Source organism: Dendropsophus ebraccatus, chromosome 3 (genome assembly GCF_027789765.1).
Source record: "Dendropsophus ebraccatus isolate aDenEbr1 chromosome 3, aDenEbr1.pat, whole genome shotgun sequence".
NCBI classification, from domain to species: domain Eukaryota; kingdom Metazoa; phylum Chordata; class Amphibia; order Anura; family Hylidae; genus Dendropsophus; species Dendropsophus ebraccatus.
This window is the reverse complement of record NC_091456.1, coordinates 140,242,366-140,262,441: the sequence shown is the minus strand read 5'-3', so window position 1 is coordinate 140,262,441 and position 20,076 is coordinate 140,242,366. Positions and strand designations below refer to the sequence as shown.

The 20,076-nt window shown below is 46.2% G+C and overlaps 1 protein-coding gene across 8 annotated transcripts in view; it reads right to left on the bottom strand.

Moving 5' to 3' along the window:
• Positions 1-20,076, bottom strand: part of ANKRD31 (ankyrin repeat domain 31) — a 159,345-nt gene that overhangs the window by 82,301 nt on the left and 56,968 nt on the right. For 7 of the 8 annotated variants that reach the window (XM_069962787.1, XM_069962782.1, XM_069962783.1 and 4 more), the window contains 2 exons: positions 10,301-10,837; positions 9,477-9,619 (listed from right to left, as the gene is read on the bottom strand). In XM_069962787.1, coding sequence (XP_069818888.1) covers positions 9,477-9,619; positions 10,301-10,837 — 680 coding nt within the window. The remainder of the gene's footprint in view (positions 1-9,476; positions 9,620-10,300; positions 10,838-20,076) is intronic. The other variant, XM_069962788.1, reaches the window with a different exon arrangement.

The window sequence follows — 20,076 nt, the reverse complement described above, 5'->3', positions numbered from 1 at the left end:
TTCTAGAACGTGAACATTACAATTGCTAGCCACATGATTCATGTACAGTTGTCTTCTAACAATACTGCTCAGTAATAGTAGCAGGGTCCACTACTTCCTCCTAGAGTTTACCAACAGTACTTACAGTGAAAGTAGAAATGAGAAAAAGAGGTATTATTATACGGAATGAATAAACAATTGTCTTTTGTTCTCCAGATGGCTTTATGCAATTGGCAAAGTATTATTCCCCACTTGTGACGGAAAGGTATAACTTCTGAAAGACTCCCTGACAGCCATGTCCTAACAAGTTAGTGGCTGTATTTATTTAATCCTTGTCACTTCTTTCCATTATATCAGTGGTTATTCCAAGAGCAAAAATCTGTAATGCCAGTGGTTGGCATCTATCCAGACACTCACCACTGTCAGGAAACGTTTTCTGCCCCGCCCCCCTTTCTGTTTTCCCAGAGCCGATTCTAGGTTTTCTGCTGCGAGGCACAATCTGAATGGTGGCTACCCTATCTCTTTTCTTCTTTCTCCTGCACACACTCATCCCCACCACTCACACACAGGCACACTGTAGGCCCCTGAAGGAGGAGTTACATGGTGGAGGAAGTGCAGTTTAGAGTTCCTATCGGATTTTCAGGGAGGAAAGACATAAAAACCCACACCAAGAACATGTCTAAAAGGAGCAGGGAAGTATCCTGAGCACAAAAGTAACTAGCCTCGATAACACAAAGCAGCCAGTACTAAAAGCCTACGTATCCTATCGTGCATTGCAGGTAACTGGGACATCCCGGACACTTAGCTACACCCAGATAACCACGGATGTGGCTTCTTCTACCCTACTGGGATGAGTTCGACAAAACCAGGGGGCAGAAGGTGGTCAGACCAAAGTCTATACATGATTACAAGTAAACATTTCACTAGAAAGATATCTTCAGGTTCTGGCAGAGTACATTGCTACACTGGGTTGGGGCTCCTCTGATCAACTCCTCTACACTACTCTGCTCCACTCTACTTTGCAAGCACCGCTACAACTACCTCTCTTACTTCTTCTCAAGCACCTTCTCAAGCACAAAAGGTCAAGAACTAAAGTTTTATCTATTTTGTGAAACGTGTACTGTTATCCTGAGAAGCCTTACAGTAAAGCTGTTTTATTTTTCTACACTACCAGGATTCTGTCATGTTCTATCAGCACCGAGACCTACACACACAGCACCGTACACCTTGGGTAATTTTTCCTCTTTCTGTGAGTGGCGGTACCGACAGTCCGGGACTACCGTGACAGGAGCCCAAGGGATCCTCAACAACCCAGCATGTTACCAACCATTTGGGGACACAAACAGGCCATCTACAAAACAGGTACTAACATTATACCTGTGTGCTGGACAAGCACTGGCATCACGACAATAATACTATTGGCCGAGTACCACATATACACAATCCAGCTCCACCATAATTTACCTTGATCAAGCTCTATCTTCCATCCTTGGTGAGCACAAGACAGAAAATGTTTCAAAGTTTCCAATTTTACAAGTGTGTAAAAAGTTTTACAATCTTTAGTGCTCCTTGTGCTCCATTTAAAGGGGTAGTAATCACTTGTAGCATAGTGATGTCTGAAGCATATATCAATATCTACTAAGTGTTTGCAGTCCTGACTTCCTTGCATTTTATGTAGTATGGAAGAGGTCCAACAGCATCCACAGTGAAACTTCAATGCTTTATTGTAGGAGTCAGCTAACAAGAATACGACGTTTCGACCCTATCTGGGGTCTTTGACAAAGACCCCGGATAGGGTTGAAACGTCGTATTGTTGTAAGCTGACTGCTATAATAACGCATTGAAGTTTCACTGTGGATGCTGTTGGACCTCTTCCATACTACATTATGGTCACCCACTTGAGGGATTGTGGGTTTACCAGCGTGCATCCCACCAAAAGGCAAGTTTGGCGTCCATTGGTGCTGCTGCTTCTACCCTTTCATACTTCCTTGCATTTTATGTCTATGTCCAACTATTATTTGCAGGTCATGGGGTCAATGAAGTCAATTTTGTATAGCAGACAGTATAATCCATGGAACTTGCCGCTCTTCAGAGGCTCTACAAAACTGCCGCCTGCGCAATAAACTTTTTTGGCCTCATGGCAGGAACAGCCCTGGTTTTTCCTCACCCTTCTTCCTCTGGTCTCATGCTGCTTCTTCTATGGCTATAGAGATCCTGGTCTGCCTTCTTAGGGCAACGTGTGTTCACTGGCTGGAACTTGAAGGGCATGTCTCCTCCACTTATCCCTTTCTGGCATACCTTATTTAACATTGCTTCACCCACTCAGCAATTTTGTTTTTTTGCCATAGCGAAGATGTGTGTTCTCATTCTGCTATCCTGCATCTGACCTATGCCTGTTTCCTGACGTTGCATCTGTCTTACCCTTGTGTACCTTGCTGACTCTTCTGTATATGATTTGGACTGTTAATATAGTGTTTGGCTAACTGCTACCTGAACATATCCAGCTCTGCTACAACTCCATTTGCAACTGGCTACCCACTACCTGAACATCTCTAGCTCTGCAACATCTTAAATTGCAACTGACCAGCTGTCATCTTAACCAGCTTTGCTCAATCACCTGCTACTAACCAGCGCCATCTACTGGATCTGCATCTTGCTTTACTACTTTGGACTGTTCTGTCTCCTGCTTGGCACAGGAGCTGTCTGGCCTACCTGGCCAGTCGTTACCTTAACCAAGACCAGTCTTGTGGAGACACCTTATAAGCTTCTGCATCCTGAAGCAGGATAAAGGGTGAAAACTCCCAAGTTTGTCCCAAAGTCAAACCAGTAAAGTAGCATAGCAGGTCCACACATATTGGATCAATAAAAGTATCCCTGCTTAAATGTGTTTAGGTCTCTCTCATGTGGCCATGTGGACAGCTATGACCCATTAAGAGGCGAATTCCAAAACACCTCTGAAGGTGTTCTGTGGTGTATGGCACCACGACATTAGCAGAATATCTAGTCATATTGTGTTGTGAGGTCATATAAGTTGTGAGGTGTGACCTCCATGGGTCAAGGTACTTTTTCTACCACATCCCACAGATGTTTACTTGGCCTAAGATCTGAGGAATTTGGAAATCAACACCTTGAACTTTGTAATGCTGTTGAAAGCAGTGTTGGGCACGAATAGAGATGGGGAAGGAGGAAATTATGTTGTAGTCATGGGGCCCATTAACATGCCAACAATGTACGTGAGTTCAGGGCTGTGAGGTGGGCAGGGGTGGTCATAACAAATGATCACTAATGAAGTGAAAAAACAAGTGTAAAATGTGATTGGCTGGTACTGCAGAGGAACAATGATTCTGCATTAGCAAACTTTCTTTATTTAGTTATTCTCTCACTGTAGTGTTTTCAGTGGTTTCCTAGGTTCCCGACTACTGCTCTCAGCTCTGAGAGTGTTGGCCAGGCTGTGACGCACTAGGGTGGTCGGGATCCTCTTGATCGGTAAGCTTAGATTTGCTCCCTCTCTCCCACTGAGCTTACACACATCTCCACAGCTTGAATTGTTCCTGGAGACATGTGTAACCTCATCCTGTCCTCACTCTCTTGAGAGCGAGCAGGGACGCAGCGTTGGCGAGCTGAATTCTCTGCAAATAGCACAACCCCTGAAAAGGACAATACACATTTTACAGCCATTTCTGCTGTATTTGTGTTACTCTATGGCAGCTTCTTTATTTCTTTTATTGTATTCTCCAGTTAGCAATAGGTGTGGGTGAAATGACTAAACCTCAGAGATGGTACATCCACATATTTTTGATCTTAGGTTGAAAAATGGAATTCATAATCTACATACTGTCTATTTAAATGAAAAATAAAATAAATAAATAAAAAAAATAAAATAAATATATCTATATCTTGTAGGGATCTTCCCGGGGGATGGTGTGTTAGGACACAGTTCAGGCAGCAAACTTGGACTTAAAAACAGCTTTGGTGTTTATTTGTAGCATAAACGGTCCAGCAACATAAATACAGCAACACCGTGCATTGATAATAAAACAAAACAAAAAGGTCTTGCCCGTCTGGGCACTTACTAACACAGGTCACCTATCTGTCACTTCCATAGGCGGTATCGTGGAGTGTGAATAGGCCCCAGCGGTGATATAACTCCTTGCTCCCAGGAAACACAGCATGCAAGCTGTTCACCCTGGCTGAGAGCAATCCCCTGTAGCACTGTGGAGCTTTTAAGTTGTTGCAGGCTAATCAGGGCACACCTGATTGCAACAACCGAACTGGATCGGGGGGGAAGGGAATGGCAGGTCCCACTACCAACCTACCCACCATTCCAGTAAATCCGGCCCGGAAAATGTAAAGAACAACTCAGCAGCATAATACTGCTGAGTAAGAGATCTTTCCCGGATTTACCATCTCACCGTACGCAGTAGCCTGGGTGAGATGTACCTCCCCTCGAACACTTTACCTGTGACATGTCCACATATCCCCCCCCTCTTTTTCAGACCGGAGGGCTGAGCATTTTGTCCCCACAGACAGTGTACCCTTGATAGGGCGTCCGCATTTGCCTGTAACTTTCCTGGCCTGTGTTCCACGGTAAAATTAAAGTTTTGGAGGGACAGAAACCATCTAGTCACCCTCGCATTTTTCTCTTTATTAACCTTCATCCATGTTAGGGGGGCATGGTCGGTCACTAACTTGAACTTTCTGCCTAGCAAGTAATACCTCAGGGACTCTAGGGCCCATTTCACTGCCAGACATTCTCGCTCCACAATGGCATAGTTTTTTTCGTCCGGGGATAGCTTCCTGCTTAAGTACATCACTGGGTGCTCCTCGCCATTCACGACCTGTGAGAGAACGGCGCCTAACCCTGTATTAGAGGCGTCTGTCTGGACCAGAAACTCTTGCCTAAAGTCAGGGGTAACTAGTACAGGTTGTTGACACAAGGCAGATTTAAGGCTTTGAAAAGCCTTCTCGGCCTCTGGAGTCCATGTCACCATTGCGGACTTACCTCCCTTTGTCAGGTCAGTTAGCGGGGCTGCAACTGTGGCAAAGTTTGGCACAAACCTACGGTAATAACCCGTAATACCCAGGAAAGCTCTGACCTGTTTCTTTGTGAGGGGTTGAGGCCAATTCTGTATTGCCTCGATTTTATTTAGCTGTGGTTTGATTAACCCCCTCCCAATAATGTAGCCCAAGTATTTGGCCTCCTCTAAGGCTAGTGCACACTTCTCTGCATTGATAGTTAACCCTGCATCACTTATGGCCTCTAACACCGCCTGGACTTTACAGAGGTGACTTTCCCAATCAGGGCTAAAAATGACCACATCATCGAGGTAGGCAGCGGAGTAATCACGATGTGGTCGCAGAATCAAGTCCATCAACCTCTGAAAAGTGGCAGGGGCTCCATGTAACCCGAATGGCATCACTACATATTGGAAGAGCCCATCAGGGGTGGAGAATGCAGTCTTCTCTCTAGCCTCAGGAGTGAGGGGGATCTGCCAGTAGCCTTTTGTGAGATCGAGGGTGGTTATGTACCTGGCATTACCCATTCTTTCAATCAACTCATCTACCCTGGGCATGGGGTAGGCATCGAACTTGGAGATCTCATTTAACTTTCTAAAATCATTACAGAACCTCCAAGTTCCATTGGGCTTTGGGATTAGCACAATCGGGCTGGACCATTCGCTCTGGGACACCTCAATGACTCCTAGGTCAAGCATACGTTTTACCTCGGCTGACACCGCCTCCCTCCGTGCTTCTGGTATCCTATAGGGCTTAAGGTTTACCCTGCTTCTAGGCTCAGTTTCAATGTGATGGTGAATGAGATGCGTACGCCCTGGAAGGTCAGAAAACTTGTCTTTATTTTTCTGCAAAAACTCTTTAGTCTCCTGCTTCTGTGACACTGATAGAGTATCACCAATCTTGACCGGAGGGATTGGTTGTGACAAATTATTAATAGAGTTTGTCGCCACCAAGGATTCCCTGTCTTTCCAGGGTTTGATCAAGTTTATGTGATAAACTTGAAAAGGCTTCCTTCTACCTGGTTGGTGTACCTTGTAGTTTACCTCACTGATTTTTTCTACAATTTCATAGGGACCTTGCCACTTTGCTAAGAATTTACTTTCTACAGTGGGAACAAGAATGAGTACCCGGTCACCTGGGCTAAATGTCCTGATTCTCGCAGAACGATTGTAAATTCTGCTTTGGCTCTCTTGCGCCCTCTGGAGGTGTTCCCTTACTAGGGGCATTACAGTGGCTATACGGTCCTGCATTTGTGCTACATGCTCTATAACACTCTTGTATGGGGTGGACTCACTTTCCCATGTCTCTTTCGCTATATCCAACAAACCCCTAGGGTGACGACCATAGACCAACTCGAAGGGAGAGAACCCTGTGGACGCTTGGGGTACTTCCCTAATAGAAAACATCAGGTAAGGTAGTAAGTGATCCCAATCCCGACCATCTTTTTCCACCACTTTCTTTAACATATGTTTTAGGGTTTTATTAAACCTCTCCACTAATCCATCTGTCTGGGGATGATATACAGAGGTACGTAGGTGTGAGATTTTAAACAGTTTGCATACATCCTTCATTACCTTTGACATAAACGGGGTACCTTGGTCGGTCAAGATCTCCTTGGGGATCCCCACCCTGGAAAACATATAAAACAATTCACGCGCAATTGTTTTGGATGCAGTGTTTCTTAAGGGGACAGCCTCAGGATAGCGGGTTGCGTAGTCTAAGACCACCAAAATGTACTGGTGTCCCCTTGCCGACTTTACAATGGGACCCACTAAGTCCATTGCAATGCGGTCAAAAGGTACCTCTATGATGGGGAGCGAAACCAACGGACTGCGGAAATGCGACACTGGGGCGCTAAGCTGACATGTGGGGCACGACTCACAGTATTTTTTTATGTCAGCATAAATCGCAGGCCAATAGAACCTCTGGAGGACTCTCTCCTGCGTTTTATCGGTCCCCAAGTGGCCCCCAAGGACATGATTATGGGCCATGTCGAGTACCTGACGCCGGTACGACTTAGGCACCAGAAGCTGTTCCACAACCTCATCATTAATTTTAGTGACTCTATAGTAGAGATCGTTAGTCACAGAAAAATGTGGAAACTTTTTCTCAGCTTCTGGTTCCTGAGGTACCCCATTCATAACAGTGACCTGCTCTCTAGCATTTTTGAGAGTGGGGTCCTGTAATTGTGCAGAACCAAAATTATCCCTAGACACCTCTAAGTCTGGAACATTCTGCTCAGTGGGAGGAGCCTCTTCCTCACCAGCCAGGACCTGCAAAGGAAAAGCATCATTTTCATCCTGTACATTTTTATCATTTACCGTGGGTAATGCAATAGACTTAGGGGTCTCCTCACTCCTTTCAGGGGATTGTTGTTTTCCCCATAGAGCCCAGAACAATGGAAAATCACGCCCCAATATCACATTATGCATAAGGTTTTTAACCACACCCACTTCATATTGTACAGCGCCTAGTTCAGTCCCGACATTAGCCAGTACTATAGGGTAAACCTTTGTATCACCATGTATGCATACCACACTCATATGTCTTTTTGGCACAAAGTCCCCAGTCACCAGGCTAGCATGCACCAAGGTGACAAGGCTTCCTGAGTCCAGCAACGCCTTAACAGGGAAGTTATTGACAGTAATGTGGCAGACTTGCGGTTCAGTCTCTAGTCCAGTGACCGCAACAAAAGACGGTTCCGCAAATAGCGACTGACGCCGGCTAGCGTCACACTCCATGGGCTCAGTGGTAAGAGGGCAATGGGCAGACACATGTCCCGTCTCATGGCATCTCCAGCACTGGATAGGGCCTGGTCTCCTTGGCAAGGAGTCCTTTTTAGGGCCACTTAGCCACCTGGGACCATCACCAGTCTTTTGCCCTTGAGACACCTCCTGAGCGCTCTTCCCTCTATCAGCACCCCTCCACACTCCCCCAATAGATGGAAGTCTCTTACCAGCCGATGGCACAGATCTGGCACTCCGTGGAGGTGAAGGTGCTGCAGGAACATCACGGAGGTAGTCCTCGGTCGCCTGGAACCTCTCCACAAGGCTGACGAGTTCGTCGGCACTCCTAGGGTCACCTTGTCCTACCCAGCGTTGTAGATCAGCAGGAAGTGCACGGAGGTAGCGATCCATCACGACCCTCTCTAGGATCTGGGCAGGAGTAGAGGTGTCTGGCTCCAACCATTTTCTTGCCAAATGGATCAGGTCGTACATCTGGGACCTCGCTGACTTGTCCAGACTGTAGCTCCAGTTGCGGACCCTCCGGGCACGGACAGCAGCAGTGACTCCTAGTCGGGCGAGTATCTCTGCTTTTAGCCGAGGATAGTCTTTGACCTCTTGCTCACTGAGGTCATAATAGGCCTTTTGAGGTTCGCCTGTTAAATAAGGCGCAATCACTTCTGCCCACTCAGTGGAGGGTAACTTCTCTCTCTCAGCCACCCGCTCAAAGACAGTTAAGTAGGCCTCAATATCATCATCAGCAGTCATCTTTTGCAGCGCACGCTGCACGGCTCTTTTCACAGACAAAGTCTCTGGCGCGGCTGCGGCCACCAGCTGGGGATTAGCACCTGCAGACGCCTCCTGCTTTGCTATTAGGTGCTCAATAAGTCTCTGTTGTGCAGCCATTGTCTGTTCATGGCGCAGGTTAGCGTCTGTCAGAGCCTGTTGTTGCTGCAAACTCACTTGCATTAACTGCTTCATCATCTCCTCCATGTTGCTTGGCTGTTTTTGGAGTGAAGCAGCCGCCTTCACCCAGGACATAAGCAGCTGTAGCCAAGTTGATGCACACCGTTGCCCCTAGCAACCGTTTTGCCCGCTCCGCAGCACCAATTGTAGGGATCTTCCCGGGGGATGGTGTGTTAGGACACAGTTCAGGCAGCAAACTTGGACTTAAAAACAGCTTTGGTGTTTATTTGTAGCATAAACGGTCCAGCAACATAAATACAGCAACACCGTGCATTGATAATAAAACAAAACAAAAAGGTCTTGCCCGTCTGGGCACTTACTAACACAGGTCACCTATCTGTCACTTCCATAGGCGGTATCGTGGAGTGTGAATAGGCCCCAGCGGTGATATAACTCCTTGCTCCCAGGAAACACAGCATGCAAGCTGTTCACCCTGGCTGAGAGCAATCCCCTGTAGCACTGTGGAGCTTTTAAGTTGTTGCAGGCTAATCAGGGCACACCTGATTGCAACAACCGAACTGGATCGGGGGGGAAGGGAATGGCAGGTCCCACTACCAACCTACCCACCATTCCAGTAAATCCGGCCCGGAAAATGTAAAGAACAACTCAGCAGCATAATACTGCTGAGTAAGAGATCTTTCCCGGATTTACCATCTCACCGTACGCAGTAGCCTGGGTGAGATGTACCTCCCCTCGAACACTTTACCTGTGACATGTCCACAATCTATATATATATATATATATATATATATATATATATTTGAGATAACACAATTACAACATTTTCCTTACTCAAAGTCTTGAGGTGATTTCTGAGTGACTGATTTTTCTCCAGCATTAGAAAGATGGCTGCTAACTCTGGGAGTACATCCAATGCCATTAAACAGTGAAGATGGACTTACATTGCTTTCCACAAGTGTTTCTTCCAGTATTTCCTGCAGATACATGGCATATATAAAAATGTGAATAGACAAGAAGTGGTTGCAAAGCTTACAATAAAAGATCATTTTATGAAGGAAGTGGAATTGTCAATTATTAGGTTAAAAAAAAATATTGCAAATAGTCAGAAAAAAAACAAAAGTTCTAGAATAAACTTCTGAAAGATAAATTTTATTGCAGAAGGTTCAACATTACAGAACCTTTATTTTGAATGTCAAGAGGGCATTATGGCATAACTTGTCATGACTTGTCAGATCAGCGCTCTCTTGCTCCCTGCTCCCCACTGGCGCTATTACACGCATCAACAGTGAGCGAATAAGACTAGGGGGCACAGGGAGCCGTGGGAGGGGCTCCTTGGATGATCTTTAGATTGTCCAGGGATCCCATAGGAGATAGCGGCGGTCTGCTGGTGCCGCTCCTATTACACGAAGCAACGGCTAGCAGACCTAGCTCTAGCTAAAAACGTCTGATAATCGATTGGCGTAATAGGGCCTTTAGGGTGTTCATCCATTACAGTTTGATTGCAATACTGTGTCATTTAATTGCGGTACTGCAATCATTTCCCTGAAGATGCTCCAGTACCACAGTGAAACCACAACGTTTGTGAATACAGCCTACATATTGCAAAAAGTACACTATTACAATATTACAATGTTAGAAATGAAGGTTGACTGTACCTTATTAATCTTCTGCTTGTAGAGTCCTTTTTCTTGTTTTTTATATTCAACACTCTCATCTGTAAATACCAAATCAGGGAACATCATGTGGTCATTACTGGATTCACAATCCACTTGTCTGATCTCTCTCTCTATAGTGTGTCTGTGACTGGCAGACTGTACTGGTGAACTTTGCATGGAATTTACTGCTGCCAGTAAGGCAGTGTTTAGCTCACCACTGCCATCTTCAGGCATCTCAAGAAATGGCAGGTCATCTATTATATCTGTTAATTGTGGAAAGCTGTCAGATTCATTTGATAAGAGGAGAAACTCGCCAATAGTCATTTCATCAAAAAAGCTTGTAGACTGGTCCTCTTCACTTACAGTTTTTGCACCTCCATCTTTACTCATTTTACTCACATTATAGTCTTTATTTTGCACACCTTCTTTAATATAATCTACTATTTCCTTTTCTGAACAAGAGGCATCCATTGCCATTATGCCAGGCACCAGACACTGAGTCTCTTGAGATTCTTCTACCCTGGTATTCTCCTGCACCTTAGACAAAATAAAATAAAAATTTTATCTTTACAATAAAAGACAAACTTTTAAAAAATGTACAACTAATGAGTTACAACTAGAGATGAGCGAACCTCGAGCATGCTCGAGTCCATCCGAACCCGAACTTTCAGCATTTGATTAGCGGTGGCTGCTGAAGTTGGATAAAGCCCTAAGGCTATGTGGGAAACATGGATATAGTCATTGGCTGTATCCATGTTTTCCAGACAACCTTAGAGCTTTATCCAAGTTCAGCAGCCACCGCTAATCAAATGCCGAACGATCGGGTTCGCTCATCTCTAGTTACAACCCTTTATTATTGTGACCAGAGGAGGCCACAGGGATCAGACCCCATTAATCATATAGTTACAGTATACAATATCAATATAGTATAAATATAAGTGGGCAGAAACATTTGCCATTAATCACAAATCAACAGTACACATTAGTCTATGATTACTATGATGCAATGAGATTTCCTTCCAATTTTCATGCGTGAAATATAGGACATGTGAATGTACCCTTGGTTTTTGTCTGGACTGCAGTGAGGCCTTGTAGAGGCTCATCAAACTAGCGCAGATCTAGTAGAGCCTGCTTTAAAAAAGGCCTTTTCTGTTTACAGTATGCATCTGGAAATTTCCTGACGCATATGACAAATGTGGTGCCCGGGTGTGGACGATCGGTCACTTGCCAGATGGTGCTGAGCGGCGCCACTACGGTGGTGGTTTGTCGAGATATAGCGCAGCCAGGTGGTAAATTGTCGTGACGCCAGTGCCAGTGGGGCACACAGGTATGGAGGCACACCTGCTTTCATTTTAAGGTGGCTGGCTATATCCTTTCCCCTGTGGTCGGTGACCAACCGGGCTGCGAGGGGGTCCCTTGGGTACTTATCACGGTGGTCTGGAGTGGAGTTGTGACCACCCGGACAATCGGGTGGTCACAACTCCAGAAAATCCGCTGCAGATCCGGTACGTGTGAACATACCCTTACTGTGAGAATACTTTGTACAATAGCTGATCATAGACTGCAGACGTGACAGAACAGAATCTGCGCTAAGAGCCTTTGGAGTAAAAGTGTTGAGCTGACTTGGTTGTGTGCTGAGAAGTAGAGTGAGCTGAGAACAGTAGAGAGGAGTCTGTGCAGAGAGTCCTAACCCAGGATAGAAGTGTGCTCTGCTGGAACTTTAAAAGAAGTAGAATACTGAAAAATACTTGAAAATAAAAGTACACTTGTGCCCGTGTTTCCATCTTTGCTGTCATTATACCGCCTGTTGCCCTACAGTGTTGGATGACCCGTCCTATTAGGGTGACACAAGTCCCAGACCTTGTTACCTGAGTTGAGCAAGGTGGCCAAATTAACTGGTTACACCTGCGCTGCAAGATAGAGTATGTATGCTTGTAGCAACTTTGCTCTATCGTGATCAGTTCCTCTTGTTTCAGGATACTGTCCTGCACTTTTAGAAATGTTCACGGCATGGGTTGGGGTGATCTCTGACTTGTTGAAATAAAAATAGCGTCTAAAAGAAAACACTGGAAACTGACTGGGGGGGGAGACCTGGCAAAGCCGGGGCCCAGCTAGACCACAGCAGGGACCGTCTTGTCTTGCGTCCTCTCTCTACCAAGAGTTGGGTAATACTCACTAAGTGTGGGGCGTGCACTTCCTCTTCCCATGTTATAACTTCCTACAGGAGGTGTAATGTCCCCTGTGAGTGGTAGAGAAGAAAGTGAAAAGAGGAAAGAGAATAGAGATAGGTGAAAAAGGAAAGAGGGCTCTTATTGGTGCGCAGATCATAAACAAACAATAACCCCTTGTTCACTACAGCTGTGCAATATACAAGTGCATATACAAATAACAGCGACATCTAGTGGTAAAAAAAAAGTATCACTTCATTACCACGTTAACTTGTAGTACAGGTTTTTGCGAGGGGTGTATAAACTAATAACACCCATGGTGGGACACCACACAAGCATAGCTATAAATTCCAAACATATATCATTTCGGCATTGTCAGGATTGTGCAGTAACCTGGTGTGAACTCGGCCTGTTGTTGCTTTTGTGTGACACGCCCGCTGGCCCGTTGTTTGTTGACCACGGTCATCTGCATTGTTTTCTATTAAACCATAGCTGCACTGTATACACTCTGGGGGACATGTATCAGTGTACCTTGAACTCCTTAGCATTTTTTGGCGTATGTGTGATGTGCACAGACCTTCGTCAGATTTACTAAACAGCGTAGCTCGGTGTATATGTGAATATACAAGCGTGCATCTGTTTTTTGCCTTCTTGACTCTTGTGGGCGTGGTTATTCGTAAGAATTTTTTTAGCCGTGATTTATCATGTGAGAATTTTGAAATATTCGCATTTTCGTTCGCATCTGTACTCCAGCGGAACTTTCCTAAGGTCAATTCACAAATGCCTGCAGTAAAATGTGCAGCGCCAGGGAAGCTATGGCAGGTGATTTATGAACCAACATGTAAATGTTCATAAATACCTTACCAGGGTGCAAACATATAAGCCAGTGCACAGTGATAAAAATATTTTCAAAAAAGGTGCAAATTATAAATGTCCTCCTATGTGTACAGTGCAGACGTGGTTCTGTGCAGCCGCACAGAAAACTGACGGGTCTATTTTGTGCGGCCACTATTCAATGAATAGCGGCCGCACAGAATAGACTGTGCACACAATGTGAAGTACGGCCCCCAGCCCCACTTCCTATTGTGTGCTATGCTTAATTGGAGCAGGGGCACACCCAAATGCACCCGCATTCCAATTAAGATAAAGTGATATTCATGCGGCCGCTACTACACATACATGCAGCCGCTGTCATACATTGTGTGAACCTGGCCTAAGAATGATACAAAAATAACTTTTTAATGCAGTATCTGTCAATTATCCAGTGGAGGTATACATCGGGGAGTCTGCTGTCATGTACCCATCACAATGCAAAAATACAGTGCAAAAACACTCTAAGGTAGGGGAGAAGTTTGTAGTAGTTTTTTTGTGTCAGCTTTTCAAACTAAATTGAAAAGTGAATGCAGCGGTAAGTAGGAGTCCTTCCCCATTGCATTTGGACCCCTCCCGGATTCCAGGTTTTTGATTGGTGTGTTTCATAGTCCATGGCTTGCTCCAATTACAAACCTGAATTACCCACAGAGCATATTGTGAAGGGGGTACATGTGAGTGTATCAGCTCCCCATGATGGGGGTGTTTGTGGTTTCACCTTTTCAGAAGTTTCCTTAGGGTTCAGATGCTTCTAGGAGTTAACAGGTATCCAGGCAGAATTTGGTAAGTATGGCCTTGATTGGCCGAAGATAGAGAGTGACGTCATCAGGCAACAGTTTCATAAGAATTTCTTCTGGAAAGTCAATCAGACGACGTGAGCAAGCTTCAAGTTTTTGAAGCCTGTTACCTGCTTGTGAGATTTTCCCTGTGGATAATAGAGGATCTCTATTACAGAGTCCTGTCTAGAACTTCTGATGTTGGCGGGGAGAACTGGATTAAGAAGTGTTTACTGCTTACCACCGGTACCGAGTGGGATTGCGTTGAGGGATGCCAGGACATTGAGAGCTGTGTCATCTCCTAGCGACGAGGAGGCAGCTTCCGAACTGTCAGCTAAGCCTGTGTGGATGTCCGGAAGGTCGATGACGTCTGCAGGAAGTGTCAGACTCCGTGACCAAGATGAAAGAGGAGTTGTGGGAGGAGCCAAGTTTGCTATTTGTCGCCGCCAGGGGGGTTGACTGAGGTATCAAAAGAAGCTAGCATCGGCGGCGATGGTGCTGGGCAAAAGGTGAACCAGGCAGAGAAAGAAGGAGCCGGCTGCCAAGAAAATGGGGCTAGTGGACGGAGTTGCGCTGCAGGGTGCTGGAAGCATACCGAGCAAGGGTGAGTGTAGCGCCTATGGTGCCCCCCTCTTTCTCCTGTCAGTGGTCCTTCTACTGAGCAATCTTTAGTTCATATTGATAAATCCATGTTGACAGAGATTGCCACATTTCTGATAATACTAGGCAAATGTGCTGAGTCTGTATCTACTCCTACTGATAGTGTGTTGCCCCCTACTAACGAGGAGATGGTATCGTTTGGGCAAGCATGGGTTAATACTTCTGGTGTTAGGGACATGGCTCCATTAGAGCGCTGTGATAATAGCAGAATTGAAGTGCCTGAGGTGCCAGTTCCTAAACCTGGTATACCTGATGTGTGCCTGAAAGAGACTTTGCGTTGCGACATCTCGTCTTTAGGTTATCATTTAAGATCTGGAATTAAGGATAAGATTTGGTGTCTAGAATTCACAGATTTGTTTACATTGTTGCCTCACTAAAAGGAGAGGGATGACAGGAAGAAGAGTGACGAGGATTATCGTAAAAAGCCTACTGTATCTAAAATGTTCAGTAATTGGTTACAGGGGTTCTGTATTTGCACTTCAGTGTTGGGGTAAAATTCCCTGATAAGAGTGGAGCTCTATTCCAACATATTGATATAATTCTAGATGCATACGATAATTTTGGAGTTAATACATGAATTAACTACAATAAGATATAATAAGATGTTTTGACAAAAAATGTCTGTTTATCCTAATTTAGGCTGGGTTCACTCTACGTATATTTCAGTTAGTATTGTGGTATTCATATTGCAACCAAAACCAGGAGTGGATTAAAAACACAGAAAGGCGGGGGGCGTGACCGGAAGGGGATGGGAGCAGTCGCATAGAGCAGAGCTCCGTTCCTCACTGCTCTGCAATGGCGGTTTTGTACACTTCACTTATTCTGGACCCCAGACCACTGAAAATGAGCAGAAGGGGACCCCGAAAGATTACCCTCAAAGCCACCAAGACGGCGAGTCCCTGCATCGGTGCGATGGACCCGTTCCTGCGTGCCTCGCCACAGCATCTGTCCTCCAAGATGGCGCCGAGTATAGCAGGAGGAGCGCGCCGCGCCTCAGACCCGGGCTCTCCACAAGCTGCAGCCCAGCTGACCTTCCCCCGACAGCGCAGCGGATCGGGATCCCCTGCCGCGCCACCCCGGGGACTGGATGAGGAGCCTGCTCGCGTGTCGGGCTGTGGACTTAGCCCGGAGGCAGACCTGTTTATCCCGGCAGCTCTCTCAAGGGAAGAGGAGGACGCTAATCCCAGCGAAGACGAGGCGCCTTCTTCCTCCCAGGGATGGGGATCCGGGCGGGACAGGGGTCGGACCCTATGATAGAGGATAAGGTCCCATCGCCTCTTCCTCAGCGCACCCCAACAAAAGGACCCATGCACCTTACAGGGCCGCAGCGGACTCTCCGCGCTGAAGGACTACAGGGTCCAGCAACCCCCGGCCGTACACTTCCAGCTGCCCTTACTACACATACAGATGGGGCAGAATGGTGGTCTTCTCAATCATCTACACAGGACCCTGATCTCCCTCATACTAATGCTGATAACAGGTGGTCTTCCTTTCTGCAAAATTTACCCACTAAAGAGGACTTTCGGTCTCTTATTTCAGAAGTGAGGGAAGCCTGTAAGGCAGAGATAGCTACAGTGAGACAGGACTTGCAGTCCAAGCAGCGCATAGAGATTGTGGAGGATGAGCATGATAATACTCGCAGTTACATTCAAGACCTCCATTGGACTATATCTGCGCAACATTCAGCTATGTGTGAATACCAACGCCATTTGGAAGACCTAGATAATAGGGGCCGGAGGCATAATGTACGGATCAGAGGGCTCCCTGAAGCCACTAGAGATGGAGACCTGAAATGCACTGTAGAAGCCATATTCAATCAAATCTTAGGTGCCCCTGCAAGACATAAAATCCAGCTGGACAGAGCTCACAGAGCATTACGGCCCAAAGATGCTTCCTCCCTCCCACGTGATGTGATATGTTGTGTTACTGACTTTACTATAAAGGAAGGTGTCATGACCAAGGCAAGAGACCTGAGGAACATAGACTTTGATGGAGCTCGTATTCAGATACTACCAGACCTCTCGTGGGTCACTCTCCAAAAAAGGAAGCGGCTTGGCCCCTTACTTCAGGTCCTGCGTGATTTGCAGATCCCTTACAGATGGGGTTTTCCATTTAGCTTCACCGCCAGAAGGGATGGGCGCTCAGCCACCTTGAAGGTAGCTGGAGACTTGGAAAGATTTTGTGCAACGCTTGACATTTCTCCACCCCATCTTCAAAATTGGGAACTGATCCCGCCACCCCCACCACCGTCTCCAGTCTGGACCCCGGTGGCATCTCAAAGGAAGCGCCCAGCCCAGAGGTCGTCCCCTAATCAGAAAAGACCTTCATTCCACACCGGCCCTGGTTGACTGCAGAGACTGTAGGGAAGGGGTACCTCCCCCTAATACATCTTTCTGCTTTGTACTTCCCAACTAGATCTGTATGGGTCTTATATACATGATAATGCCTTCATATGCTCATGTTACTTTTCTTTATGCAGTGCAGGAGGATGCACTGAGTTCTTATTCGTTGCTATTAGGATGTTTAGTTTATCTTGGTTTGCACTCATATCCATCTTCTGTGCTCTCCTCTTTTCACTCTCTGGCTTTCTTCTAGTCACATCCCCCCTACTCCTGCTGAGACTTCTATCTCTATTATTCTTGAAACTACTGCTATATGAGGAGCTAGTGTGGTGCCCCTCTGGGCAGTTTCCTCGCATGAGTTGTTCTCAGTGGGTTCCAAGGGAGTACTGGTGCCTCCCTTGGGTTAGGCAGGTGTTATATTTGTTTATCATTTGTTTATGTGTTTTGTGTTGTTTGCATGTTTTGTCCTGTTTTACCCCAAGATATGTCTCTCCCTTCTTGTTCCTACAGACTAGGACGGGGACCATTTCGAATTTGCTCGTGAGGACTGGTTGGTACAATAATTTTCTTTTTTTTTCCCTCTCTTCTACTGTGCTGCGGGGTGGGGCTTGCTGGGACCCTGGCCTGCTTACGCTTTTGCCTCAAGATTTGGGGCCTGGGCATTTTTCTTTCCTTCCTGCTTGGTCTTATCATGGTGCGTTTAGTTAGTCATAATGTTAAAGGCCTTAACTCTGATTTAAAGAGGAGGCTTCTTCTTAAAGAGCTCTCAGATCTTCACGCAGATATAGTGTTTATACAAGAAACGCACCATGATAACTAGTACCTTCAAGTTTGCCCACTATAAATATCCAATTGTGTACTCTTCTCCGTTGGACAAAAAAAGGGCGGGGGTGGCAATAATGGTTGGAACTAACTGTCCGTTACAGGTGGAAACATCTGAGATAGACCCCCTTGGTCGCTTCATTATCCTCAGAGGAGAGTTGGAGGGAACTCCGGTTATACTATGTAATGTTTACTCTCCAAATGAGGGCCAGATGAGATTCCTTGCACAGGTGTTCAATAAGCTATTTCATTTCCCCCGAGCATTGCTATTGGTGGGAGGCGATTTTAATACTCTGCCCTCAGAGGTCTGGGACAGACATACAGTCCCTCCTTCTCCCCCTCCGCGGGGTGCGGCCCAACTGTCTGCAGCATTTCGTAAGTTGTTTAGGCAACATCAACTTTATGATCTCTGGCGAGTCTGCCACCCTATGGAAAAAACGTTTACTTTTTTCTTACACCTTCACTCAACTCATACTCGTATTGACCTCTTTTTTGTTAATTTACTAGGGTTGAAGGTGACGTCGAGTTCAGAGATACATTCTATCACCTGGTCGGATCACGCCCCGGTCACCCTTGATCTGGCATTGCTATCTCAGCCCCGCAGAACTTGTTACTGGCGGCTAAATGAAGCCCTGTTGAAACACCCCGTACATAAAGAAACTTTGGCTACAGGTCTGAAAGATTACTTTCAAAATAATGAAGATAGTGTTAGCTCTCTGGTGACGCTCTGGGATGCCCACAAGTCTGTGTTTCAGGGTAATTGTATTTCTCTTGCCTCCCATATAAAGAAAACGGGGCGGTTGCGTGTAGATGACCTTACCTGCCAACTGAGGGTGAAGGAGGCCCGTATGCTCCGTTTTCCCGGTGTCCCACTGCTTCGCAGCATAGTGGCTATTCGTAATGAGTTAAAGGACCTGGCGGCGGCGAAAGCTGGCCGACTTCTTGCTTTCACCAGGCACAAATACTACGATAAAGCTAACAAGGCTCATACCTTGCTGGCATCCCAGTTGCGTGACCAGACAGTTCGTGGGAAACCTCATGTAGTGAAAGATCTTCATTATGACCCCACTGGTATTGCCACAGTTTTCTCCGATTATTATTCTTCTCTCTACTCTCTTCCTGATACCCTTCCCTCTGACCCTCAGCAAAGGGAGAACCTTCTTCGCTCTTTTCCTACCTACCTAAACTTTCCCCTGCAGACCTAGCCTCTCTTAATGGGCCCATCACCATGGAGGAGATTTCGGAGGTACTTAAAGAACTGCCGTCGGGTAAATCACCTGATGTAGATGGTTTGCCATACGTCTACTACAAGACTTTCTCAGATATCTTGGCACCTCGTATGCTCACCCTCTTTAATTCTTTTCTTCGGGGGGATGAGCAGGTTTCCTCTGAGATGTTGGGCTCATATATAACGGTGATTCCAAAACAGGGAAAAGATCCCTCCGATCCAGCCAGCTATAGGCCAATCTCCCTGCTTAATGCAGATTTAAAAATTTTCACCAAGATTTTAGACACGCGGTTAGGGGCCTTCCTGCCGACCCTGGTACATGCAGACCAATTGGGATTTGTACGGCATCGACAAGCCGGAGATAACACCCGACGCACCATAGACTTAGTTGAAGTGTTGAACAAAACAAGCGCCCAGGGCCTGCTTTTAAGCCTGGACGCTGAAAAAGCCTTTGATAGGCTGGGGTGGTCTTTTTTGTTTGCTGCACTTCAATCCTATGGAATCTCTGGGTCTTTTCTACAGGCGATTAAAATGTTGTATTCTACTCCTACTGCCCGGGTGAAGCTCCCACATGCTACCTCCAATCTATTACATATATACAACGGGACCCGGCAGGGATGCCCTCTGTCACCGCTCCTTTTCCTACTGAGTATAGAACCCTTGGCAGCGCAAATCCGGCTGTCCCGGGATGTTCAGGGAGTGCGGGTTAGGGATCGGGAATTTAAACTATCATTGTTTGCAGACGACATCTTGCTTACACTTAGCAACCCTGTGGTCTCGCTCTCTAACCTCCCTAATCCTGCACCTGATGTACCCAAGTGTATCGCCTATGTGCTGGAGATGTCTATCACAAGAGAGCACTCTTCCGCATATTTTCTGGGACTGTGCCTTATTGAGACCTTACTGGAGA